Genomic DNA, 26,762 nt, shown 5'->3' with positions numbered 1-26,762 from the left:
ATAAATAGATAGAAGACAGACAGATGCACAGCAGGCCCTCTGTATCTATAGGTTGTATACCCAGAGGCTCAGCCAACTGCATGAAACTTACAGAAAAAAAAATTGCATCTGTGCTGAATATGTCCTGACTTTTTCTGCTATTATTCCTTTGACAATACTGTAGGAGCTCTTTACATAACATTTATGTCCTATCACACATTATAAATAATGCATACATGATTTAAAGTGCAGAGGAGGATGCTTTCAGTTATGTGTGAATATTGTACTATTTTATAGGAGAGACTGGAGCATCTGCAAAGTGTGATACATGCAGGGGGATGGGACAAATGGCCCCAAAGATACCAAAAGGAGTGTATATATGTGAACATACACATGTTCGTGTGTAGTTTATTTAAATACTTTACAAATATGTATCCTTTGTCTCTGTAAGGAAAATAGAATACCTTTTAGTTGGTACTGATGTAATAGACAAACGGGGAGCGGGCCCTTTTCATTCAGTTCAAAGCTCACCTGCCCTGGAACTACAGTAGAGAGATCCAGTCTTGACTTCCAGTAAAGATGTTTACATTTTGAAGAAAGGAAAAGGATGTACACTCCCTTTTATAGTCATACCACTCGTGCAATAGCAGTGGATATTGTTCACTTGGAATGAGTACTATCCCATGACACACAAGCCATAGACATTTGTCGTATTAATACTCTCTGCTCCATTAAGTCATGGGGGATGCTTTTCAAATTCAACAAGGAGGAGTTTCATACCCAAATACTTCTACTGGAGTGTGCTGAGTTGTTATATATATAAGTCCCCACACAGAAACATTTTTAGGGTGTTTGGTAGGAACATTAAAACACTTTAAATCAATAAGAATAATATCCTGTCTAGAGATTTTGAGTAACAAATTCATTTTCATTTTACTATAATTTTTTTTCAAAGATGGATTTATACTCTACTCTGGAAACACAGCTTACATTTCTATTTTCATCTTGATGGTGGAAATAAAGAAACACCTCAGCAACAGAAATTTCTAACTCTCAAACTCCCTCTCGAAGAGATTTCTTCAAACTTCCTTAAAGCGAAAGCTTTCTCCTTTTGTGAGGACAGTAGGGGGCACTCCCACCGCAAACTGTTAGGACAAATAGTGACAAAGAAGGAGAGAGACAGACAGACAGACAGACAGACAGACAGACTAGACATGTTTTGACTCCCCATATCACTAAGCATCAAAAGTATCACCTATATTTTTCTCTTCTCTAACTTTCTTCAGGGTGCAAATAAAAAGTTTGGTTTTGTTGTTGTTTTTTCCTGCCCCTGCCCCTGCCCCTGCCCCTGCGTGTGTGTGTGTGTGTGTGTGTGTGTGTGTGTGTGTGTGTGTGGTCTTAAGTATGCATAGAAATTCTATATTGCAAATTTGGGACAACTTACAACAGTCTAACCAGACCCTTCTTCTGAATATTAGGTAAATATAAGTAGCCAAAATGAACAGCAGCTTCAAGACAGCCTGTGTGGGGTTTTCTCACATAGAGACTTCAGTCTTCAGTCCTTCTCACAAACATCAAACTCCAAGTTCAGAGTCAAGATGAAAAGAACCCGTGGGGAAATTTTCATTAAATAATCCCATAATCCAGGCTCCACAGGTTGGGTCCTCTTAAATAAGAGTTTCTCATATAATTCAGTGAGCTTAAATTTATGCATTCAATAAAAAAAAAAAAAACCCACTCCACTGTGAATGTTAAAACAAAGACATTGTTCCGACACTTGGAAAATTAAATTCACCAAACCATGAAGCCTACTGTGCAGTTATTTTTGTAACCACCATAAATTGCTTTATAAAACTCCTCTACTGGATAAACAATCCAAGGAGATTTTCTTCATAGTAAAGGACAGGGCGGCCTTAAAGTTTATGACTTTTTCTTTTTCTTTTTTTTTTTTCCATACTTTTTTTTTTAAAGTAGTTGTGTTTCGAGTTACCTCAAAACCTTCTTGCTTTTACATGATTTCAGAAAGTTCCACAGAAAATCAGATCCAGGTCTGTAGATATACCATGCCCTCAAACAGACGTTACTGGAGTAAGAAGAAGCAATCCCATCTTGTGAAAATAAAGTTTAGTAGGGCAAAGCAAAAATGAAGGGGATTAGTACTAAATGTTTCACTATATTTAATTGTACCTCAGAGCCCAGGGCCGGCCTGTATGTCTCAGACTGATGGCTTGAAATGGGTCTCTCCCTGCACTGTATGAGGCCACATTCAATGCGAGCGGCTCTAGATAAGAGTTTTAGGGGTCTTTAATCACTTCATTCTTGTGTCCTTGGGGAATAGCACAGAACAGCCTTTGTGTCCAGAAGAAGGACCTGTTGTCCAGACTCAACAGGTCACTGCATAAGAACTTCCCAGAGGATAGGGCATAAATGACAGAAGCATGGGGGAGGGAGTATATTTAAGTGGCTGATGATTTTAAATGATATATATGCTATATCAGGGGAAAGCTGATTGTTTTTCTTTCCAATGACTGGGAAGTTACTGTTTTTAGAAGTGTTTAATGTTTGAATTTGATTATTATTTTTTTAGGACTAAACTATAAATTCAGCTCCCGAAATCAATCTGAACATGTTCTTGACTCTACAAGTGAATAAACTCGTCACATCATGTCTGTCTGTATTTTATGAATGGTTCCTTCCACGTGTACCTCAACTGTGTCATAACTTTTCTAATATTGTTTCAGTTATAATGAGAATGAATATTTTATGAACAGGCTGAACTTTATAAAAATGAGAAAATTCTAACCATATGAATTTTGTCCTTGAACTTGGAGGAGAGGGGAAAATAAATCAGTATTTTTTACCACAAACCAAATCCAGGCCACGCTAGAATTTATTAGAGTTTGGCTAACTCTGATATTATAGGTGATCTGAATTTGACACTGGCAAATCAGCTTATCCTGTAAATAACATTTACTTCCTAAATTGTATCCAGCGCATTTTCCCATGATTTCCCCCCCCCCTTTAAAATTAACTATCTTATTTGTAAAGATAATAGTTAGGAGATCTTTAGAAAAATTTCTGTCAGGCTGATAGTATTACCAACAAAGTGTTCTTTAAAACCCAGTTAGTCGTTGCTGGCACGTGATGAGGCATAGATTATCCAAACTACAGGGACTCTTGACACTTTTACTAAGTTTCTATATGACTTACCACCTTGGACAACTATCTGGCAAAGGGTCAAGGCAAATAAATACCGGAGCAAAGACCCATGTTAACCACAGGGAATTACCCCAAAGATAAAGGAATAGACATAGGCTTCCCTTGGTAAGCCCAGTAATGAGGAACAGTTTTCTAACTTAAAAGGAAACTCTCCTCTTTCCTTTTCTTTTCCTTTATCTAATTACTAGGGCGATTTCAAGGAATAAGATGTTTGGGGAACTGGGGAGCCCTGACAATTAAAATCAAGATCTCCATTCCTCTCTCCATCTGCCCCTCCCCAAGGGAGAAGAACGGGAGCCCAAGATGGGAACAGCTACTGCTCCCCCTTTGCCATCCCTTCCTAGTCTCCCCCTCTGCACAGCCAGCGCTCAGAAGTACCCATGGGGGTCCCCGCGCTCACCGGTACCAGGCGAGGCCCTTGTGGTAGCTGCGGTCAAAAAAGTGGGGCTCAGCACCCACGGCACGCACGTCGGGGTGCACGCGCAGGAACTCCAGCAGCGCCCGCGTGCCGCCCTTCTTCACGCCGATGATGATGGCCTGCGGCAGCTGCTTGCTGCCCTCGTCCAGAAGTAAGGCCAGGGTCCCCGGCTGGGCCTCGGCCACGCTGCTTCCCGCCCCGGAGCCTCCTGGTGCGGCGGCCAGCCCAGGGCTCTGCTCCTCCTGGTCGCTGCTGTCTCCTGGCCCCGACCGCCCGCGCCTCCTCCGTTGCCTCAGCTGCAGGAGGCGCTTCCTTGGCGCTCCCGCGGGCCACATCGCCAGTTCCCTGGGTCCTGCAGGGACGCCGCGCCCCGGGACCCCCGCGACGGGGCCCGAGCCGGGTGGGCAGCGCTCCGCCAGGCAGTAGAAGACGTAGAGGGAAGTGAGTAGCGAGCAGAGCATCAGCAAGAACTTCCTGAAGATGCTGCGCGACAGTGGCTCCGCCGGGCTGGGCTGGGCGCCGGTGGGACCCGAGGGGGCCATCCTAGCCAGAGGCGACCTCGGACGGCGAGCGGGCCATGCTAGGCCACGACTGTGCTGGGAGCTCCGCCATCCCCGCTGCCAGCCAGCGTGCTGCCCCGCGGCCGCATCGCCTGAGCCGCCCTGCGTGCCTGAGAGCTGCCCCGCTGGGCGGCAGCAGGGGCTGGAACTAGGGACCAAGCACTGCGAGCCCTTCTTGGGGTCCTGGGCTTCGGGCGACGAGGAGGAAAGGGGTGCGGGGCCGTGCTTAAGAAACCATGGTCTTGGGTCTGAAACGCGCCCGAGTCCTGAGCCTAGCTGCGCAGAGCTCCGCGCCCTGGGTCTCCGAGAGTCGCCCGGCAAGGGAGTCTCTGCGGCGGCAGTGGCGAAGGTGCTCGGCTCAGCAGGGTCCTGAGCGGTGCGGAACTTGGCTCAGCGATAACACATCCTTGGCTCAGTCCCCCGTGGAGCGGGCGCAGGACTCTCGGGCCGAAGAATTGTGTACGCTCCGGTTAGAACGAGTGACCCTTTTTCCAGCTTCTGCTCTCCTGGCCCGCCCAGGAGCGTGCCCTGAGTCCTGGCTCAGCTCGTCTCAGCAACCGAGCAAGCAAAGTCCCCCTAGTCCCTCTATCCGAATGGGACTCAAGCCTTCTGGCCTCTTGAGCGCTCCGGAAGTCTACCCACTCCTCTGGGGCCCCAGCTGGGAACAGCTTGGAGGGGCCCCGCTGTGCGGGACCTGTCAGCCACCGCTGCCACTGTGCTCTTGGGCTCTCCCCGCAGCCTCCTCAGCCGCTACCGCCACACGTGGGACGCGAAGGACAGCAAACTTGGTGGTGACGTCAACGGCCCAGGCCAGACCAACGCGGGGATCCGCTCTAGGGTGCAGAGCAGAGGCGCAGGGGCCGGGCTAGAGAGGCAGAAGGGGTGGGACCGGGACAAAAAAAAAAAAAAAAGGTGACGAGGCACCGCCCAATACACTGGAGAGGGCGCGGACGACAGAGGAGACGCCCCTTCCTCGCACTCCCTCTCTCCTTTCCTCCTTCCTCCTCCTCCACCCCTAGGTCTCTGGGCGCTGTCAGATTGACAGCGCCTGTATGATTGCCTGAGTCTAACGCCCAGCCAGTCCACCCCTTGCCGGATTGGGGGTTCTCAGACCTCTCCAGCTCAGCTTAGTCCTTAGCAGCCTTAACACCCCCAGATCCCCACTTCCTGATTCCCTCTGGTCCCAGCTTCTGTATTCCTACCCTTCTCCAGCCCACCCATCCCATCCCCTCTCATCCCAGAGACTTCTGAAGTTTTGTTCCCAAGAGTTCTTGGCAGGCCACGCCCCCATTTGTCTGGGCAAAGAGACAGCTTCAGTACAGACTTGCCTTCTACTTCCCTGTCCACTGAGGGCCCTTACAAGTCTGTCTGTTAGTTTGCTTGCTTGCTTGTTTTTCCTTTGGATTTATTTAAAAAGATGAAGAGTCTCATAGGACCTGGAAAGGAACCCCTTAGAAACTAGATCAATAAATACACCAAAACAGAAATTATATTTAAAAAATAATAAGTACAATTCCAAATCCGTATAACCAGTTGTTGATAAAGTTTAATACTTTGCATATGTGCACCACCCACATGCGTGAATGTGTTTTCACTCTTTGAGAGTTAAGAGTCCTTCCCTAAACAACGGGTTCCTTTTTCTCTTATTTCCCCTGACCCCTAGATACCCTTCCCATGCCCCCAAAGCAAGTCACAAAGAGGTAAAATCTGCCCCTTGCTGGCTCCTGGGGAGGTGAGTAGTAAAATCTTCAGGAGATGTTGAAGGTTTGATTGCTTTCTTTGGCTGTTACTCTGTGGTGGTTTTGTTTTCAATTTTTCATTTATTTGTATTTTATGTGTATGGCTGTTTTGCCTGCATGTGTGTCTGTGCACCACGTGGGTACCTGGTGCCAGCTGGAGAGTTCTAAATCTCTTTGAACTGGAGTTCCTGACAGTTGTTAGCCTAGATGTGGGTGCTGGGAATTGTACCAGGTCCTCTAGAAGAGCAGCCAGGGCTCTTACTGCCGAGCCATCTCTTCCACCACCAGATATTTCATTTTTGTCCTAATCGTATTGCTTCCTTATTTCTGTCTCCTGCAAGATACCTGGCAATGTGGGCTGTGCCCTGGTCACTGTAGCCCAATCCTGTGCGCTGTAGACATCTTCCTAGCTCCCTAACCCCTCCCCTCCCTGTGCTAATAAGAGTCCAGCAGTCAAGAGAGCTAGGTCTCAGGAAACTCACTTAGGAATCCTGGCTGCCTAGCTTTGACACTCAGATTTTCTCTCCTCTTCCTGCTCATTCCCCATTTGACCAAGGAAGTGTAAGTTAGGGGGTTGCCTTTCAGCTTCCACAGGGGCCCTACTGATTCTAAGTTTGCTTGGATAGAACTGGATCACATGTGGCCTGTTGGGTAAGAATAGTGCCGTGTTCATAAACTACCAGTCACAACTGATTCCCAGACCAATGAAGATCTGTTTAGAAGCAGAGACCAGAAAGCACTGGTCTTTGCCCAGGATGAGCAACATGCCTTGCCAAGTTTCCATGTCCTATTATGTCTGAAAATTGGATATTGACAAACCACTTTGAAGCTTAAGGTTTAATGTGTTTTGAAACTTTCCTCTGTGTATTTCAGTCTGGTTTGTAGAAGGAAGACAACAAAAACAGAGACCATTTAAAAGTTGCTCTGAAAGTGTGTCGTTGTGCAGATGGTCACCAGAATATATGTTTTCTCATCTGGAAAGCACTGAGCTCCCAGTTCAACTGTAGTTCATCATAAGGTGATATTGTATATAGTATATACATCGTGCATAGGAATGATGTGGCCCCAAGCCCCCAGACTTTTCCTAGCATGCAGAAACATAAGCTGAATAAATGGCTATTATGCATATTGACCTCTGTGGCACTCTGTGAAGAGCAGAAACCATATTGGAACACCTTTCTCCTCTCTCTCTCTCTCTCTCTCTCTCTCCCTCCCTCCCTCCCTCCCTCCCTCTCCCTTTTTTCCTTCCCTCCTTTCTCTCTCTCTCTCTCTCTCTCTCTCTCTCTCTCTCTCTCTCTCTCTCTCTCTCTCTCTTTCTCTCTTCTTCATCCAAGCCTTTGGATACCAGTGTATTTTCCTCTTCTTTGCACACCTTAATTGAAGCCACATTTTAGATGCTCAGTACCCACATGTAGCTTGTCACTACTGAAGTGACAGCCCAGAAGACAGTACTGTTTCAGAGGAGGAGGGTCCTTTGGGCAGTAGTAAGACACCCACATTTAAATAAAGATAACTCATGGGAGCTTTATGAACAAAAGACTTTTACAGAGAAGTAGCTGAGACAGAGCCTGAGTTTATCACAGGACTCCTGGGCTAGTTGCCTTGAAGCAATGAGGATTACATCTACAGAGGTGAGATGGATCATAAGCAGAGGGGGAAATCATAGCTAGAAAAAGCCAGTTGTAAAGCAAAGGACTGTACCTTGGTGTTTGGACAAGCTGGACTAAGATGACCTTCTAGGAAAGGAATCTGAGTGTGTGTGTGTCTGTGTGTAAGCTCGCATATGCAAACATGTACAAATAAACAGATGATAGATAATACATATAACATCATGATAGACTTTTCTTTTTATTTCTCCATCCCCAGGAAGCAAACATATATAAGAAACCACCCTAATGTCCCCTTCACTGTCCCTTAATTGTCCCCTTCTGTATTCCTGCCTTCATCTGGAACATCTAGAGTCAGTGTGCCCTGATGGACTAACCAACATAGAAGCCAGAAAGCTCAGAAGCTGGCTAGTATCAAGTATTCAGGTCATCTACCTGCAGCAGGAACAAGGAACACTGCAAAGAGATCGATGGTGTCTCACCTGTGAGGACACATGGGTTTTATGAGCTTCGTGAGAAAAATTCTCTACCCATGCTCATCAGAGGATAGGGCTATACTCAACAAACTACTAGACTGTATGCTGCACATTCAGTTCTTGATGGTACTCCTTTTTGTTCTCTCAAGTCAAATGGTGTTCATGTTTAACAATCCTGTAGATTCCAACTCAAAATTCATCTTCAAGAATGCCTTCTTCGTCCATCTCCTCTCTTTCCTTTGATGAAAGATCCTGGTTCAGAACCTCAGAAAGGACCAGAGTTACAGAGACGACTGGCCTGGCCACCTATACCTCCCCCTTAGGCTATAAGTACCTCACTGCTCGCTGGTACACCTTCAAGATCAAACATATTACCTGATGCAAAGATATGTCCTGGGGAGATGCGCTGAATGAGCCAATGAATCAAGAGAAGAGCTACAAGATTGGGGGTGTGTACTGGCTGGTTTTGTGTGTCAACTTGACACAAGCTGGAGTTATCATGGAGAAAGGAGCCTCCCTTGAGGAAATGCCTCTATGAGATCCAGCTATAAGGCATCTTCTCAATCAGTGATTAAGGGTAGGAGGGCCCACTTCGGGTGGTGCCATCCCTGGCCTGATAGTCGTAGGTTCTATAAGAGTGCAAACTGAGTAAGCCAGGGGAAGCAAGCTAATAAGTAACATCCCTCCATGGCCTCTGCATCAACTCCTGCTTCCTGACCTGCTAGAGTTCGAGTCCTGACTTCCTTTAGTGATGAACAGCAATGTGGAAGTGTAAGCTGAATAAATCCTTTCCTCCCAACTTGGTTCTTGGTCATGATGCTTTGTGCAGAAATAGAAACACCCAACTAAGACAGGAGGGGTATTCAATGAGAAAAAAAAAGACTAAGAGACAGGGGGGACAGTACTTTGCTGTAAACTGCACATGTTTCAATGGGAATGATTAGCCTGGGCAAGATGTTAATGAGAGCTAGAGACCATAAGAAATGAGGGGGTAAAAGCAGAAGTCAGATCTTGAATACCTTGTATGATTTTTATGAGAGTCCCCATCGTGGTAGAATGTCTGTGAACATAGACATGGCTGCCTTTGCCTTTGTAACAGAGCTTTTTCTTTTACCAAGTCAGGACAGGAGTGTATGCCAATGGAGTGACCATCCTTACTACAGATAGCAAAAATGACATTCAGTTATTTCCTGGAAATGAAGGGCCAGTAGAGGATGCCATCAATTTCAAAATGTGTTGGAAGAATGGGAGAATGGGGTGCCGCTACTGTATTTTGAGTAATATTGGTAAACATGGTGACCCTAAGAGGCAGTCAATAAATATCTGTTAGAGGACTCTAAGCATCTATAAAATGTATATTCTCCATAAGCAGAATCTTGTTTTTGTTTTATTTTGTGTTTTTTTTTAATTTTTGTTTTATTGTTTCTTTTTTGATGTTGTTTGTCTATTTTGTCGTTGTTGTAAGTGTTTCTATTACCTTTTAACTTCAGGAAGTTTTCCAGCCTCGTACATTTTCCTCTGGTCTCTTTTCTCCCCCTCTAGTTTACACCTCACTATGAAGCATACAGTGGTGAAGCCACATATCTTTTTTTTTCTGGTTAATTTCACCCAATATTTCTCTCTCTGCCATTTCAGCTTTAGAACTTTATTTCCAGAAACCATCTTCTAGAACAAACAGAAATACCATGATCAATAAATTACTGATGACCTTACACAATTTCCCTACTCTACTGTAGTATGAGAAGCAAGGGAAAAGCAAACTTTAGGCATCGTTGGCTCCTGTGAGTTGTGAACACATTCATAGTGATTCATTCATGAGGATGGTCTCGCTTCTGTTGCTATAACTAAAGAGCCATGTGTTTGTGTGTGTGTAGTTTGTAAGGAAAAAAATTCCCCTGACGTCCCAGAGGCTGAGAGGAAGCCCAGGGGAGGGCTTCTTTAATGAAAGCCTTATTAGGCTGAAAAGTCTCTGTCCAATTCCAAGGCTTGGCTGAACAATGTGATTTTATGGTGAGAGGTTCATAAGGAATTGCCAAATTGTCTTTTATAACATGCCCACTGTTGTGATAACCAACATACTCCCTTGATAACCATTCAGTATGTGTATTACTTAGTCACCTACCAAAGGTTCTGCCTTGAAATGTCATTAGCACAGGACTTTGTGGAAGTGGTTTTCAAGCCCACAAATTCTGGGGTTGAAAAAAAAAAAAAAAACTTGAAATCATAGCCAAACTTGCTGAAGATTTGTGGATTGTGATGAGAGTCTTCTTTCAGATAGAGGGGCGTGCTTTGAGCCTTTACCTAGTTTGTGTCATTAGATTAAGCCAGTTCATATGGATTCTAGTATTTTCCCAGACCAGTTTTGCCTTGATGAGTATGAGACCCACAGGAAGGTATTTTTTTACATGGAGAGGCAACTATGAGGATTCTGGTGAGCATCTGCCTTCTTCAGATATCAGCATGCAGACTCCTGGACAAACTCTTCTTCCAAACCCCAGATAAAGCTGGCCTCACTCCTTGGCTGTAGGCAGCATAGTCCATTTTCCTACCCACGGCGTTTGGTGTAAATGATACGAGTACGCCAAGAAAAGGCTTGCTGGAATCACTGGTAAGGAATTCTTGTCATTTCCCAAGTCTTTCCAGATTAGGAGGATGCAACCTGAGTCGCTTGCTGAAGCCCAACTTTCCTTTATGATAAAAGCGGAGATCTCAGAAAACTTGGCATGAAGTGCTAGCTTCATCTTCGCCTGGGAGTTTTAACTACCCATGTTGATGAACCCTGCCTCGATGGTGGTGTTTTAAACATTCACTGAGCCTTCAGAGTCTCATGGCTCCCTTAATTGCACCACCTATCCCTTCGGTGGTCTGACCTTATGTTCACCAGCTGAGACCAGCTAGGACACATCTACTCTCACCTGTCTGTCTGGATGTACTCTCCTGCTTCTAGGCTGGTAGCCTAATGAATAGTGGCCATGTCGCCTAACTCTAGAGAGCCTAGAATAAACAGAAGGAGGAAATTCACCACACAGTCTACTGTGTGAGGGATGTAACACACTAGGTTTGTGTGTGTGTGTGTGTGTGTGTGTTTTGTTTATTTTGTTTAGTTCTGATTTTTATTACAGAGTCTGCTTTTGAAATTCAGTTGATTGTTCTCATTCAGCAAATCCACCTGTGTTGACTTTGTATTCCAACATCTTCCCAGTACAGGTTCTAAAAGGTCTATAATTTGTGAGTGGAAACTATTTTGCTCTGAACTTATTTTAGTCCCAACATTATTAAGAGATTAGAAGTCTGATCTAGCCCTTCTTGGATCCTAAGGTTACTTGGTCTCAAAATATCAGGTATATTTATAGTTAAAACAAATGAAATCAAGGATACAGAAAGTTCATATCCAAGATCTTCAGACCTCCAACTCAAGAGCCTGGTTTCTAGTTCTTAGAGTCAGAACTAACAAAGAAAAAACATACAAGTAATTATTCTGAGACATGTGTGCTGGATGAACTGAAAAAGCTAAAAGTCAACTGCACACTGTGAACTCTCCTTTGGAGCCAGACATGAAGTCATGTAATGAAAGCATTATCAAAGGGGAGATCAGAGGATGAAAATCTAAACTGGTCTACAAATAAGAGTGAGTAACATTTTATGATGGAGGAGATACAGCCAATGAAGGGAGAAAGAAGACCAAAGTTTGCCCACACTGAACTGAGCCTTTCACAGTTTACCTGGTATGTTCGAAAGTCTGTGTTTGCATGTCCCCTGACTTTGGGACATACTAAGAGGATGACCTGGGCATCAGGCATTGGCCAAGCAGGTGTCTGAATCAAGACACTGTCAGGCTTGAGCTGGAGCTGAAGGTTATTTCTTAGCGAGGGAAGATGAACCTGGAACACCGTTTCACTCTCCTACCATTGTCTAAAATATATACAATATTCCTAATATTCCTAATCTCATGTTATACATAAAATCATTTTCAACGTCAAGGTGAGGTAATGACTAAAAATAGGTTTGATGTTAAGCTTTGAGTTATGGTGGGTGGGTTCCAGAGAAATGTGAATCACTGGGAATTTGGGGAAAGACCTTGCAGACATAAGACATTTGTAATGGACTTGAAAAGATAGTTGCTCCAGATTTGAAAATCAAAACAAATAAAGCACTTATTTAGAGTGTAATTATCAGAAGTGTTCTCAGTGAATGAAATGTCTTGGAGCAGAAAGGAAGGAAAGGGTAAGAGACAAAGAGCCAGTGATCAGAGGGCTGTCATCTCGCTGTGCACCAAAGCTTGCTCCTAGCAAGTCTCTCTTTTTGGGAGACTCAGTTCTTTCCTTGTTGTTTGCAATATCAGAAGAGGCCAATAAGTCCCCAAATGTGACCATGATCCTGGGAAACCTTCCATAAAACAATCCATCAATCTTTGATGGAAATCCATCTGGGAAATGCTATCCTTTCTGGAATATTTGTGATACACATTAGCATACCATCAACTCTGAGATGACTTTGCAGAAATGAAACCACCAAACATTGTTTACCACCACTATATTGCAAACCTTTCAGACCACAGACTACCTTTACCTATTCCTTGCCTGGCAATACCCACTGTTCTGGAAAACATTCATCAAGAAATCTAAGTCTGCACTTTACAGAGCTAGCAGCCGTCGGGAACCTGGAAGGATGGATGCTTTCTGAACATATTGGGGCCTCAGCTGCATGGAGTCAGGGCTTGGTTTAGCTTGAGACCAGGTGGAAGATATTTCACCAAGTATCTGGGGTTTTCTTTGTTCTATCATCTCTCTTGGGAACCACATTCCTCAAGGGATGGGTTTTAACTAAGGTCTTGACAAATGGTAATTTTCATGAATTATTGATTTGGCCAAAAATAATTGGAAAGGTTGATAATTACATAGGCAGCACACACTCCTTGCTTTTGTTCCTAGTCTATTCTTTCCTGCTCTGTGACATATGAAAGAAATGGGTGCAGGTTTTGAAAGATGCTTTATCAAGCAGTGGCGTTGGGGAGATTTTTTTTTTTTTTGAGTAGACATTTCCAGGTTTCCAAAATTGGCTGAAATAAAAATTAAGCATCAAAGGAAACAGAACTCTGGGTTGGAAGACAGACTTTTAAATCTATCATTTTAATGCCACTGTATTCCAAACCGTTTGGACCATTGATTCCTTTTGCCTATTTCTTATCGGTTATATCCACTGTTCTGAAGAGCATGCGTCAAGAAATCCAAGTCTGTGCTTTACAGGGCTACTGGCTGTCTGGAACCTGGAAGGATGGATGCTTTCTGAACACACTGGGGCCTCGGCTGCATTGAGTTGGGGCTTGGCTTAGCTTGAGACCGCGCTTAAATCTGTCACATAGTGCTGAAAGGTGGTTCTACAATGTGGTTATTCTATGTGTTCTCAGTTTACTTTCCAAAAACAAAGGGCACAGGCCTGTGGTTGCTTTTATTTTAGTATTAATATTTGTACTTTTACTTTTAAAGATGCCATATGCCTTCATAGTAAATTTTTAAAAATTTATTTATATTAAAAATTTTACTTAAAAAAATAAAGTCACCTTTTCAATGACCATTTAAAGGGTAGGGGATATAAAGAGCAGAGCTGAGTAGTAAGAGAGTCTGTAGGAGTGTCATGGTTTCACACCTTTGCAAGAGGGTCAGAAACAGGCTCAGGACTAGGCAAGGAAGGCAGGTGAGAGAAGAGCGAGGGCAGTAGGAACTGTTCAAGTCACAAGTCTAACAGGCACTGGAGCAGAGACAAGGGAATCTGATCGTAATGGAGGCTGGGGCATTGACCTCCAAGAAGAACCCAGAGGGGAAGTCTCCGGGACAGAGCTGCCAGAGGGGAGAAGGTCTATGATGCTCTTCATCAGGAGGCCCATCTCTGAAGCCTCCCCTCAAAACTCCAAAAGGATGGAAGAGGGGCTCAGACAAGACTGAAAGGTATGGGAAATCTGGAGAAGCCAGGAGAGCCACAGAAAATAGTCCGGGAGAGATGTGGTGACCAAGAGCCAGGCAGTGCCAAGTATCTTACCTCATGATGGATCCAGGGTAGGCTTCAGTCCCCTGGGGCATCTTAGCACTCTCTAAAACCACTTAGGAGATCTAGAGGCAGCAAAGGAGGGGTTGTGAAATGAGATGAGGGGTTCTGAAATGGCACACAGTGGGTTAATTAACACTGAGGTCTGACTGTGACTTGTTATCACCAAAACTCACATTGAGGCTTCATCTCCCAGGATGAGGATATAGAGGTGGTGGGGTCTTTAAAGGTGGTGATTGGGTCTTTAAGGTGGACTTAAGCTTATCTCACAGTGACTGCACTAGGAATGAGAGACACTGGTCTCCAAGTGAATGTGTAATTCTGGATGGTGATCTATGTCTAGCTCCGTCTTTATCTGACTTGGCCTTTATCATGGCTATGTCTGCCATCCTCCAGGTCTCCCCGAGACTGTGCCAACCAGGACATCACTACACACAGCCTTTAACCCTAGACCACAACCTGAGCTAAAAGAAACCCTTTTTATTATCAACAATCTAGTCTTTGGTGTTCTGTTCGGAGTAACAGAAGATGGATTAATATGGCTCTCAAACAATACAAAATAATACACCTGTCACAGAGCACAGGGAAGGGCTTTGCACTCTGCCTGTAGGCTGAAACTTTGTGTCTGCAGGACCCACTGAAGTAGGTTAGCTTCTCTGTGGGTTTGATAAGAATGATATCAGGTGCCACAGCCTAAAACACCTTCCTACCTGCTTCATTTCTTAACAAAAGGGTTAAAGGGTTTTTATTTTTGTTTTGTTTTGGTTTTAGTTTATATATTTTTCTGCACAACAGCATAGGTTTTTTTTTTCCAGTCACAATATTAAATACTAAAAGTAAAGGACTGCCAGTGACTGAATTTTTATATGCACTGCCTTGGGTTACAATTAAATACAGTTTTAAATTTGGATAGTATAATCTCCTTTGATCTAAATAGTTCTTACTAGATTTCAGGGCTTTTAAGAACTGAGGTACTGGGACTGGAACTGAAGGCTCAGAGATCAAGGGCTAGTGTGGATCCTATAGAGGACTCAAGGTTGGTTTCCAGAACCCACCCAGCTCCACAGCTATTGAACACCTCTTCTGGCCTCTATGAGCACCTAGACTCATAACACACACACACACACACACACACACACACACACACACACACGGCTTGAAAAAGTAAAACAAAAATTTTAAAACCTGAGATATTTCAAATGACACATTGCCTCTATTTCCTTAGCCAAAAGCGTCTTGTTGGTGCTGTTGTTCTCTGGAGTACAGGGAGGCATCCTGATAAGGATCCAGACACACATAAATTATTTCATATTTGCTGCAAGAGATTTCCATTGGTTGTCCTTTTAGGACTCATCTTTCCCTTTCTTGTGATTGATTTTAAAAAAATAATGAATGTAACTGTACAAGACTACAAACTGGAAGTAGAATACTCTGCATTGCATATGCCCCACAGTTACTCAGTGGCTTTACTTGAGTGAATCGAGGCAACTTTCCATCACTGTGACAAAAGACCTGAGATGAGTTAACTTAAAAGAAGGAAAGGTTTGGTTTTGGCCTATGATTCTGATTCATAGCCACTTGGTCTTATTGCTTTCCATCTATAGTTTCACAATATGCCCAGGCAGGAGCAAATGGTGGACAACTCCTGTTCATCTCATGATACAAGGATGGAAAGAGAAGGAGAGAGAGAGAGAGAGAGAGAGAGAGAGAGAGAGAGAGAGAGAGAGAGAGAGAGAGAGAACTGGGGCACATTATTCTTTTCCAGAAAATGCCCCTAGTGACTGAGCCTTCTCCTACTAAATTGCACTTCTAGGCATTTCTTAGAGCTTCTAGCACCTCCCAACAGCGTCTTAAGTATGGTGATCACGCCTTGAAAACATGAGCCTTTTTGGAACATTCAAGATATAAAATGAGTAAGCAATAGCATGTCCATCTATTTATACAAACAGGTATAATCCAAAATTTCAAAGGAGACCAAGAGAAGCTAACACCAGGTGAGGAGGACGGATGAAATGTAGGGAATATGATGTATGAGTCACAAAAGGAGACAGGAAACTATTTCTTTCTAATAAAATAAAGCGAAAAGGACATTGCACAGTTTTAGGTAGCTACTGGATGTTTGTACATCCTCTGGAGAAAGGTGTATTCAAATCCACTTTGATGTGGGTGTCTGTTACTATTTGGTTTTGTATACTTTATGAACCCTGAATGTTAATTTCCTACCAGATGTGTGATTTGCAAGTATTTCCTCCTGCTTCATGAATTGCCTTCTCTCTGTGAGTCAGGTAATTTATCCCAACAACAGAGCAGAACTTTCTGTGTGAAGGGGTACTCCTTGCAGGCACCTCAACCCTATGTGAAGTATTCTTGTGTCATAAGACCATGATTTTTTTTATCATTTAAAATAAAATGCAATTGATTTTTTTTTGGTTTTTTTTTTGTTTGATCTTTTTTTTTGTTTGTTTGTTTTGTTTTTTTGTTTTTGTTTTTTTTTGTTTTTTGTTTTTTGTTTTTCAAGACAGGGTTTTTCTGTGTAGTCCTGGCTGTCCTGGAACTCACTTTGTAGACCAGGCTGGCCTCGAACTCAGAAATCTGCCTGCCTCTGCCTCCCGAGTGCTGGGATTAAAGGCGTGTGCCACCACGCCCAGCTGCAATTGATTTTCTAAAACACTTAAACTATAACAAACCATCAGCAAGTTCTCAAAGCATGCCAGGCAAATGGAAACAATAGTGATTTTCACAGAGCTACAAAATCATAAAAACCCTGGCTGCATAGCAAGGCAGCAGAATACGAAGCAAGTGCTGGCCAGAGGCGGAGGGCTCTTGCTTTCTTCCCTTCGGGGTTGCAGATTGAGCCAGTGTCAAGGGCCACACTCCTCCTTCCTCTACGCTCTCTTCCACTGCATGCTTCCTAGCAGGCTGAGGGCCCCCATGCCATTCTCTCCAGATAACGGGCATCCGACTTTTCCCAGGTCAATTTGTGGTCTATTGTACCAGACCTTCTGAGACAAATGCTTGTATCATTTTATTTATTTTTTAAAATAAAGACCTAGGGCGTGATAGTAAAGCAAATGTGCATGTTTAGCCATACTATTGATTCCTGCACAATATCCCTTTGCAGGCATATTATGAACCAATTAAAGTATACATTGTGTTCCTCCCCTAGGACTGCTGTAATGGATTGTTACAAGTTAGGTGACTTAAAACAGCGTTTATTTATATTCTCATAGTTCTCAAGGTTGAAAGTCCCAAATTCAAGATGCAAGAGAGACCTGTTACCCTGGAAGACTCTGCAAAGGATATTTCCTTCGCTTCACCAAGCTCCTAATGGCTGCTGACATTCCTTGATGGCTGTCCATGGCCATGTGGCCATCTTCCCCCTGTGTGTCTGTATCTATGTTCTTTTTGTAAGAGTACCAGAGATTGAACTTAGTGTTTATCCTATCCAATAGGACCACGTTTTCAATTACATCTCAATTTGCAAAAACAACATATTGGGGTGGTCTGAGTCTGGAATGTACTATACAGGCACAGGTTTTGAGCCTACGGTCCCCAGCTGTGGCAGTGTTTAGAAGACTGTGGGACCTTCTGACGGTGATATCTGTTTAGTAGGAGTAGGTTGTCCATTCATTAATGTATTTTTCCAAATGCCCAGCTCCTGAAGCGGGCTTTTCTTTGCTCCTTGGTATGCCACCCTGGGTTCCTGCTGTCAGGTGCTCCGCCCTGCCTTCCCAGTCATGAGACACTGAGTTCCTCTGAGACTGTGAGCCAAAATATATTCTCCACAGCAAAATCATAAGTAACTAGAAACACGGCATTACTAAAGGAGATTGTATGTGTGGGCACTAAGGGCTAGCGCTTGAACACGCCTTTGGAGCATACAGAAGGGCTATTGTGTCTTTGCTTTTATTGTATGCAGACCTGTGATCAGTGCCTGGCATCTTTTGTGTCAGTTCTCATAGGACCCACTGAGAGCATGTACCACTTGACAGATGGAGGAACTGGGATTTAAACAAGAAGAGCAAACACAGGCCAGAGCTGACTAGTTAGTAAATTGTAAGGCCAGGCTTGCAGGACCTGCTCTCTGACTGGAAAGGAAGTGACCTCCACCAGGAGGCTGGGTGTCTCCCTAGCTAAACAGCTGCCTCTTTAAGGAAGTTACAGCTTCTCTGACTACAGTAAACACGCTAGCCCAGCCTTCAGCTCCTGCTGGTCTGGTCCATACTTGCAGGGCTAATAAGCATCATCCAATTTGAAAGCCCTGGTGATGTCCTCTCTGAGGGATTTTGTCATTTGCAGTTTTGTTAGTTTTTACACCCACAGATGTTATTTTCACAGATTCTTCCATACTTCCTAAAGTTTAAGAGGAGAATAGGAGAGAAGGTAGATGAGAGGGAGGGGAAGCAGGAGGGGGAGAGGGAGGGGGAGAGGGAGGAGGAGAGAGACCTGGTTTCAGTTCTCTGAAGGTGTATTTAATTTCCAGCTCTAAAACAGGATCACTTCACACTTTACCGGTCTGACTGACCTGGTGGCCACTGCTCTCCGTAGCCCCTGACTCTTTAACTGTTGGAATAATATTAGCTGAGCCTGCAAAGATAATACTAAACTTTGCTAATTAAACACTAAAGGTTCAAGTTCGCCTTTGAGCTTTTTATAAGGGTGACCTCTCACACACAGCTCATTCTTTTTAAGGCCTGAGAATAACTCAAACCTTCCACCGTGCCAACCATATGAGTGTGTAGCTTTTTAAGACTCATGTCACTGAAAACATAAGGCTTTTATAGCAAGACTACATGTGATTGTTGAAGTCTTTACATTGATTGCATACGACTGAGTCTTTTTACTCAGATAAAGGGACACAGAAGCTTCTAGGATGAATATCACAAGAAAGAGCAGAAAATAAAGGTGTAACACTAGAGAACCCATCCAGATTCTGACCAGGGATGCATGCTGCACCAACTCCTGGCAGTAAACAGAAGGGCAAAGGGCACAAGCACAAGCAGAAGCAGAGGAAGAACAGGTGTCTTAGAGCAAGCTGCTCTCCCCGAAGAGCACTCTTGTAAGAGCTATATGAGGAAAAGTTCCCAGGGTACCATATGTCTCAGTGATTCCAGCAATCTCAAGGCCATGACGAGTAAATCTCACTATGAGTTTTGGTGGGACAAACCATGTTCAAGCTGTAGTGCATACCTCATCAGTTTATCTGTCATAAGGAAACAATCTAATGTCCTCCCAACCCCAGCAATGAGCTAGTTCCCCAAGACCTCTAATTGCTATGTCCCTCTCTAAACTGTAGGTCTATCTTGTACCTAGTATGATCATATGAAATCCATCCAGATGCACTTTATGTTATTGTTGGTTGATCACAATAGCATGTTATTGTCATGGACTTATGAAGTCATCTTATGACCTCAAAACCAACTACTGTGGATAGAAAGTCAGTTCCACTTCAGATTCTATGTGGAAGATGCAATCCATAGTGTGTGGAGGTAGATTCTTTGGAGATCATGAAATCGGATGCCCTACGGATGAGATTACTGTCTTTGTTAGAGAACGTGGGGGCAGGGGTTGTCATTTCCCTACAACCTGAGAATACAGCAAGAGCATTTCTGAGAATAAAGGAGAAGATGTGTCCCTATCAGCTCCCACCCAGGCTGCTACCTGACCTTGGACTCCAGGCTCGAGAAGCATGAGGAATAAATATTTACTGAAGAAGCCCACGCTAAGACACCACAATGATAAGGTGAATCGATCAATTCTGTGTATTTATTTTACCCCCAAATTAAGCATTTCTTTTCATTTACTAATGGCATGGTTCATGTGTTTAACCTTGCCCAAGAATACCTTATAGCCACAGTCTCCTTCAAGAAACTCATTTTATCACACAGGAAACACTTTTTTTTTTTGTCTTTATAAAAAAAAAAAAATCTCTGTATCACTCATTCTATATATGCCTGAACCTTCAGATGCTTATTTAGTGAGCTAATCTCTACCCCACAGGATTTTCAACCAATGTCATGTGATGTGTATGCGAGGTCCTAACCTTTGCGTAGGAGTCTTCAGTATCTGGCATCTGTGTAGGGCACCTCTGGAAAATCCTCTCTCTAAACAACACATTGTTCACTGCGTTGGCTGTGTTTATTGGATAGAACAGTGAAGATACTGTGTGGTCCAGGGATGGCAGTGCTGTGGATGCTCTGTCCGTGTTACTGATGAGGATAATTCTGCCTACCATCATTCAGCATGTCGTTGGTCCTCCTCTCCAACAGAGGAGCAAGCCTTATTAAGGAATTCTCTACATTCTTTCTAGTGTTCAAAGTACACCCTTACTCTAAGTGGCAGTTGCTCTCTGGTGTCTTTTACAAGTAGTGAAATATTTCCTTTTCCCCTTCTGTGAACCAGTGACATTTCATGTCACATCAACTTTTCTGAATTTTTAAATATCTTCATTCATCTGTCTGGTATTGTTATTGATTATTTTATATTTTACAAGAGTTTCACTAAGATTTTGATCTGGGGGTTTGTTACTGTGGTCCTGGGAAAGGCCAGGCTTTAATAAAATCCTTTTTTAAAACATTATAATAGAATTACATCACTTCAAGCCATTGGGCAGATTTGAGCTTAGGTTGTGACAATGATATAAAAAATAAATAAAACTTTAAAAAAACAGTTTTCTTATTCATTTTGCTATTTCCATTGTTGTTCATATTTTCCCATGTTTGAGTCATTAAAATTGTTCCCATTTTCATTGTGTTCTGGCTTTTCATATTTCTTGACTCTAAGTTTTCATTAAACTACCAACAAGAAATAATACCTATGTGGTGAAGTGATCATGCTCACAGATTCTTCCCCACTCAAAATGAACCAATGGGATTACAGATAGAAAGGGAAAATGGGATGATGTAAACTGGACAGGATCCATAATGTGTGGATGCAAAATGGGGGGTGGTGGATAGGGAGACACAATCAACCTAGACTTGACAGACATCCTAATTCATTCAATTTTGCTGCCTTGGAGTAGTGCCCAGGAGGGCTGTTTCACTACTTAACACTTCTCTGTTGATGGATATTTAGGACGGCACTAGTTTTGCTATTACAGGACATGGAAATCAGATGTAGCTGAGCATATGGTTTTGGCACAAGTGCAAGTTTTCCTTCAGCCTTGAGTACACTGGAGAAAAGCATTTGGGAGACAAGAGTGACCCTGGGTGGTTCCAAGGCCAGAGGCAGCAGGTGGACTGTGGCAAATGGACAGAATAGGAAGTTCCACGGGGCCTTTTCTTCTCATCCCACCTCACTGATTGCTTCGTGGTCCATTGACGGAAGTTCTCAGAGGACATTGTCTACTGAGCTCTGATAGGCAGTTCCTGCCTTTGCCACAGTAACCAGACCCCACGGAAAAATCAAGGCGAGAATATAAGGATGCTTGACAGATTAGCCAAATATTAGGCAGATTCTAATATGAACCTATTGTGTTTGACATTTACAAAACAAACATCATGTGTGACATTTGGTTACACCCAGTTTGAACCACTAGAAAAAGACAGAACTTAAGGTGAAGGAGCAGAAAAATGTAAGAGCAGAAAGAATCCTGGGAGGTAAAATGGCTGTCACATAAACAACAGCAGAATCACCTTCCATGAGCAAAATTAGGACCAGTGAGCATCAAGGGAATTTGGTTTTCACAAAAAAGATAAAGTCATGTTGATGGGTTGCTTCACAACCAAGGCGCTTGCCTTCACCCAGCCTGAAGATACAAGTTAAATCCCCAGGACCTATACTTCAGAAGGTAAGAACTGCCTTCTGTAAGTTGTCCTCTAACCTCCATATGTAGGCGCACACACACACATACACACACACACACACACACCCAATGTAACACAAAGATTTAAAGAAATAGTTTGACCTCTGTCATATGACTGCAATTTCTTCACAGAGAACATATTTTCCAATATGACAAAGTAGGAAAAGTTATAAAACAATTTATTTCCTTCCCATTATGAAACCTATTGGCTTATTACAGTAAATAAAAGATAATATAATTCAGCCAGAGCAGAGTGGAATTATGAAGCTTAGTTCTGTGTCAATACCTTCATTTACTCACCCAGAGCTACTCTGGGAATTTATAAGAATTACACTAATATCTCTGAGTAGAAAGAGGAGAAAACTGAGCAAGTGCCTTTATTTTTGCTTTTGTGGAAAATAAGTAGTAGAATTTCCTGCTAGAGAACCTCAGAATATGTGAGTGAATTCCCAGGTGGTCCCCAAAACTGCAGACTAACAACACCAGAGACAGAAAACGTTTCCAAGAACAAGATGAAGATAGAAAAATCTAAGAGTTATGGGGAAAGCATTGAATGGATAGAAAGGAAAGTTTCCACACTCAATCAGTACAGAAATAGTAGCACTTCTTGGGACTTATGCTCAAGAAATTCTTGCACGTGTGCCTAAGACTGTGTCCACTGACATGCTGGATTGATGACATCTGTGAATAAACTAGCTAAATAGTTAAAAGCCTGCTTCTCTGGGGAATACACTAGGGCTGCAAAATTGGGTGAGTTTGACACCTATGCCTCTACCAGGCTTATTATCAACTCCTTAGCTGCATGATAAAGCAAATTCCAAAGAAATGTGGACATGTCATAGTATATGTCCCCAAGTGGCGAGAAGACAGATGTGTACACCTGTAAATGCACTAACAGAAAATAAAAAGGTGTATTTCTTTCTGTAGTGTCTGGAATTAAACACAGGGTTTTATGCTTACAAGGCTAACATTTTGCCATTAACCTATGTTCCAGACCCAAACACCCAGCTCTTGTCAAGTACAAGGGAAGGATATGCAAAGGGGAGCTGCCCATGTAATTTAGTTCTTTGACATCCTTCCATAATAATACAATTATTGAAATGTAATAACAACTAGGCATTATAGGCATATAAAAATCATTGTATCAGACAAGTCCTGTATAAAGTTCAAAACTTGTCAGTTGAGCTATTATTTTATTAAGCCCTGAGAAATATAACTAGCATCCATAGTTCCCAATTCACTGATTGTTTTTTTGCATGCAGCATTATTTCCTTTTGTTTTTGTTCAGTTGTGTTTGTTGTACAAGTATAGAATCTTGAGCAAGAACAGATCATGTATTTTTTTATTGTCTTTTTTCTTACTCGCCTGAAGTGGAATTTTCTGATTTCTTTGGAGACTTAGTTTTCTCATGTCATGTTTTTCTGGAAACTGTCTTATGAGTATTTTTCTGGAGGCAGCCTGGAAAAGGGGCATGTGATGTTTTGTTAGGTGGATGCTTGAGAGAACATGTGATGTTTGGAAAGTATAAATATAGCCCAATGAACAGTGGATGATGCTAGATGGTATTAGTATGCTTTGCTGTTCTTTACTGGTCATTGTTGTGCTTTGCTGATGCTGGTCTTCACTGATGATGCTGAGTGGTATTGGTGTGCCTTACCATTCTTTGTTGGGCATTGTTTGTTATGACTTCATAGAGAGAAATGAACCAAAAATCTTCTGGTGGTGTTCTGGTGAGTTCTTGCCACTTCCACAGACTCAGCCAATTGGCAGAACCTTGTAGTTTCATCTGGATCGACCTGCTGTTGCTGATCCTTAAATGGTGTTTGCCAGTGGATCAAGCTGCCACTGCTGATTCATATAAACTAAACTGCTGATTTCCTGATCACACAGATCATGTCCACATCCTCCTTGCTCTATTAACCTTTCCTTTCCACTACCTCTGGTGGGTGGTGGTATAGAACAGACGTTAAAACACTTAAATACCCTTATTAAAAGTAGGCTTAAAAACATCTAAGCCTACACTCACCAACAGAAGTGTTTAGAGATTTATCTAAGTAGAGCTTTACCCATCTCCAAACATTTAGGGTCATGCTCTTTGTGTCTGTGTGAGTTAACACTAATGGAAAACTTGCTTGTGCCAGGACTGAGCTGTGTGTACTGTGCCTATGAACCTTCAAAACAGTCTAAGGTATGAATGGTCTCTTGAGAGGTGCCCCTGCGATTAGTTCTTGGAAGCTGTGGGTCCAAACTAATCAGAGTAACAAGTAAACAGATGAGCAGGAAACAGCCATGCTTTAGCCACAGCGCTTAGTATAAAACCAAGCAAGTGACCCACATTCAGGTGACTGATGGATGTTGCCTGAGAGTGAAGAAAACTACAAGGGTACTTACTGAGGGTTATGGGCAAAATGAGACAAATCCTACAGCTGCCATCAGAGCATCCAAAGGTGAACACAGAGGCAAAATCTTCAAGTTTCATTAGCTCCTTTTAGTTTACACAAGTTGCAATGGTTTCTTACCACTTGAGACCCAGTCCTTAAAGAGTTAATTTCTCAAGATCTCTTAACTTTTAGTAGGTGGATCCAAAACATATTCACAGGAAACTAATACCAACATGTATAACCATTAAGAATTCCTGCTTTATTCATTCATTATTCATGTGCTCTTTCATTGAGCACACATAACATTGAAGACATAGGCTACATCATTTAGGAAATGAGGACAGAGATCTTTTAGTTCTGTTGGTAGAACACAGAGTATTTTGAGCAAGAGCAATAGGGTTTGATTTACTGATTAAAGGATTAATCTAGTGTTCCATGGAGAATAAACTTAGGGAGACAGCAGAGGACCAGCAGCTCCAATTGAAGGCACTGGTTTGACACTCCATAGGAGATATCTTGCTGTCATGAGATGTTTGGGGTGATGGCTCTGGTAAGTGGAGACACATGTGTCATGTACTTTTTAGCAAGATCTGCTGGTGGGTTGGTGTGATGAATGAATGAGGAAGCTAGGAGAGGGTGAGAAGTGGAGGGTGGGCAAGGGTGAGAAGTGGGAGGGAGGACAAGAGTGAGAGGTATGAGGGAGGGCAAGGGTGAGAAATGGAGTAGAGGTTAGGTATGGATGAGAAATAGGGGTATGGGTAAAGGTGAACAATAAAGGGGAGTCATGGACAGGATGAATATGAGTGCAAGCAAGGGTGGGAAATGGGAGTAAGGGTGGGAAATTAAGGGGCGGTGGTAGGCAAGGGTGGTTTCACTGGTTTTGATCTAAGCAACTCTGAGAATGCTTGTGTGATTACACAAATATGAAAGAGCTAGATGGCTCACTGTTACTAGTGAGTCAATGAATGAATGAGTTAGAGTAGAATACCTCAAAGCAGAAATCAAAGAAGAATTGATTCTTCTGACTTTGAGGTGATCACCAGACCTCCATATAGAGATGTCAAATAGATAGATATGTCTATTGATCAGATGATAAATTGGAACTAGATGTAAATGTTGAGTGTCAGCTTGTTAAAAATAGCCCAAGCCATGAAAGTGAGCAAGATCTCATCACAGGGTAGATAGAAGTATATATATATATATAAATACTAAGCATTGAGACAGTTTTATACTCAGACTAGAAATATGGGGAATACCATCACCAGTTTCTGCTGCATAACACTGAGTGTTGGCGTCTAGATAATTATGAAGAACAGGAATTTATCTTCTCACAGGAAAGTGTGAGGGCACAGGAAAAGCACTGAAGCACTCTATGGGAGGGAAGAAAGGTTTATTTGAGGTCCCTCGAAGCTCTCTTGGATATCTGTGGAGACTGAGAGAATAGCAGACTGGAGGTGAAGAGTCTTGCCACTTTTCAAGAGACAGGTGTTGCAGCAGAGAGTTGGCTTGGAAATAAGAGCCGCTGTAGGGGAGGTGTGTAGGCCAGAAGAGCCTGGGGACAAGTGCATGGCAGACTGTGATATGTGTTACAGATATGTGTTAGCAGAGGACTAGATGACCCATTTGTCATAGGTAGTTGGCTATAGGGGCAGATAGGGTAAGGAGTAACTTTACCTGACAGAAAGAAAACTGCTTCACAACTGTCTGAGGAATACTGATTTTAGGCTTTTGTTTATGTGGTTTCACTGGTTTTGATCTAAGCAACTCTGAGAATGCTTGTGTGATTACACAAATATGAAAGAGCTAGATGGCTCACTGTTACTAGTGAGTGAATGAGGATTCACAAATCCTCCTATTTTAGCCTGTCAGAAGGCAGCAAGAACTGAGCCTATACTGCAAATTATTGCATTATCGGTGGCACTGCCATTTTTGAGGGGCCCACTCAAGATAATAGAGTGGGTCTAAAGGCAGTGGTCTAGTTCTCTGTTTCTATAATACTGTCTTGTATGCTGTGTGCTTAAAGGATAGGAGTGCTGTGTCCTCATTTGACAGAAGGAGAAAGGGGGAAAAAGCTAGAATAAAGTCTCTCTTATAAGGATCTTAGTCCCACTCACGAGGAAGGTGCCTCCATAACTTAGTCAGCTCTTAATAAGATCGCACCAAGGCTTTGGAGTGGGACACTGAAACATCTGGAAGGGACTGGAAAGGAGAACTCAGAAGCTACCATCTGTTGGTAGACAGAAAATGAGCAGAGTACAAAGAGATAAAGGACAGACTTGTTTCTAGAAGAATCAGCTACATCACTCAAGTGCTATCTGCCAAGTAGAATCAGGAGTGAGGACTCATGGGGGAATGGAAGGCATCAACTATTCCTGAGCTCAGAGTGAATGGCTTCATCGATGCAGGAAGCCTTAGGAAGAAGTTCATCTTCTCCAGACAGGAAATGTTATCCATAGGAGTATATTTGGTTTTAATAAAAATATCTTAACAGAGGACATAATTACAGGTGACTTAAAGAGAAATTGGATGGGAATGGG

The 26,762-nt window shown here is 42.9% G+C and overlaps 1 protein-coding gene and 1 long non-coding RNA gene across 3 annotated transcripts in view; one reads left to right on the top strand and one right to left on the bottom strand.

Moving 5' to 3' along the window:
• Positions 1–4,893, bottom strand: part of Hs3st3a1 (heparan sulfate (glucosamine) 3-O-sulfotransferase 3A1) — an 87,504-nt gene extending 82,611 nt beyond the window's left edge. The window contains exon 1 of one of the 2 annotated variants that reach the window (NM_178870.5): positions 3,599–4,893. In NM_178870.5, the coding sequence (NP_849201.1) occupies positions 3,599–4,158 (560 nt within the window). In that variant the 5' untranslated portion in view covers positions 4,159–4,893. The remainder of the gene's footprint in view (positions 1–3,598) is intronic. The other variant, XM_030245593.1, reaches the window with a different exon arrangement.
• On the top strand, positions 3,551–7,090 carry F930015N05Rik (RIKEN cDNA F930015N05 gene). The gene has a single exon (NR_028445.1). It is a non-coding gene; the product is annotated as an RIKEN cDNA F930015N05 gene (long non-coding RNA).
• Positions 7,091–26,762: the final 19,672 nt, after the last annotated feature.

This window comes from Mus musculus, chromosome 11 (genome assembly GCF_000001635.26).
Source record: "Mus musculus strain C57BL/6J chromosome 11, GRCm38.p6 C57BL/6J".
Classification (NCBI taxonomy): Eukaryota; Metazoa; Chordata; class Mammalia; order Rodentia; family Muridae; genus Mus; species Mus musculus.
The sequence above is the reverse complement of the archived record's forward strand: the minus strand, read 5'-3'. Positions and strand labels throughout refer to the sequence as shown.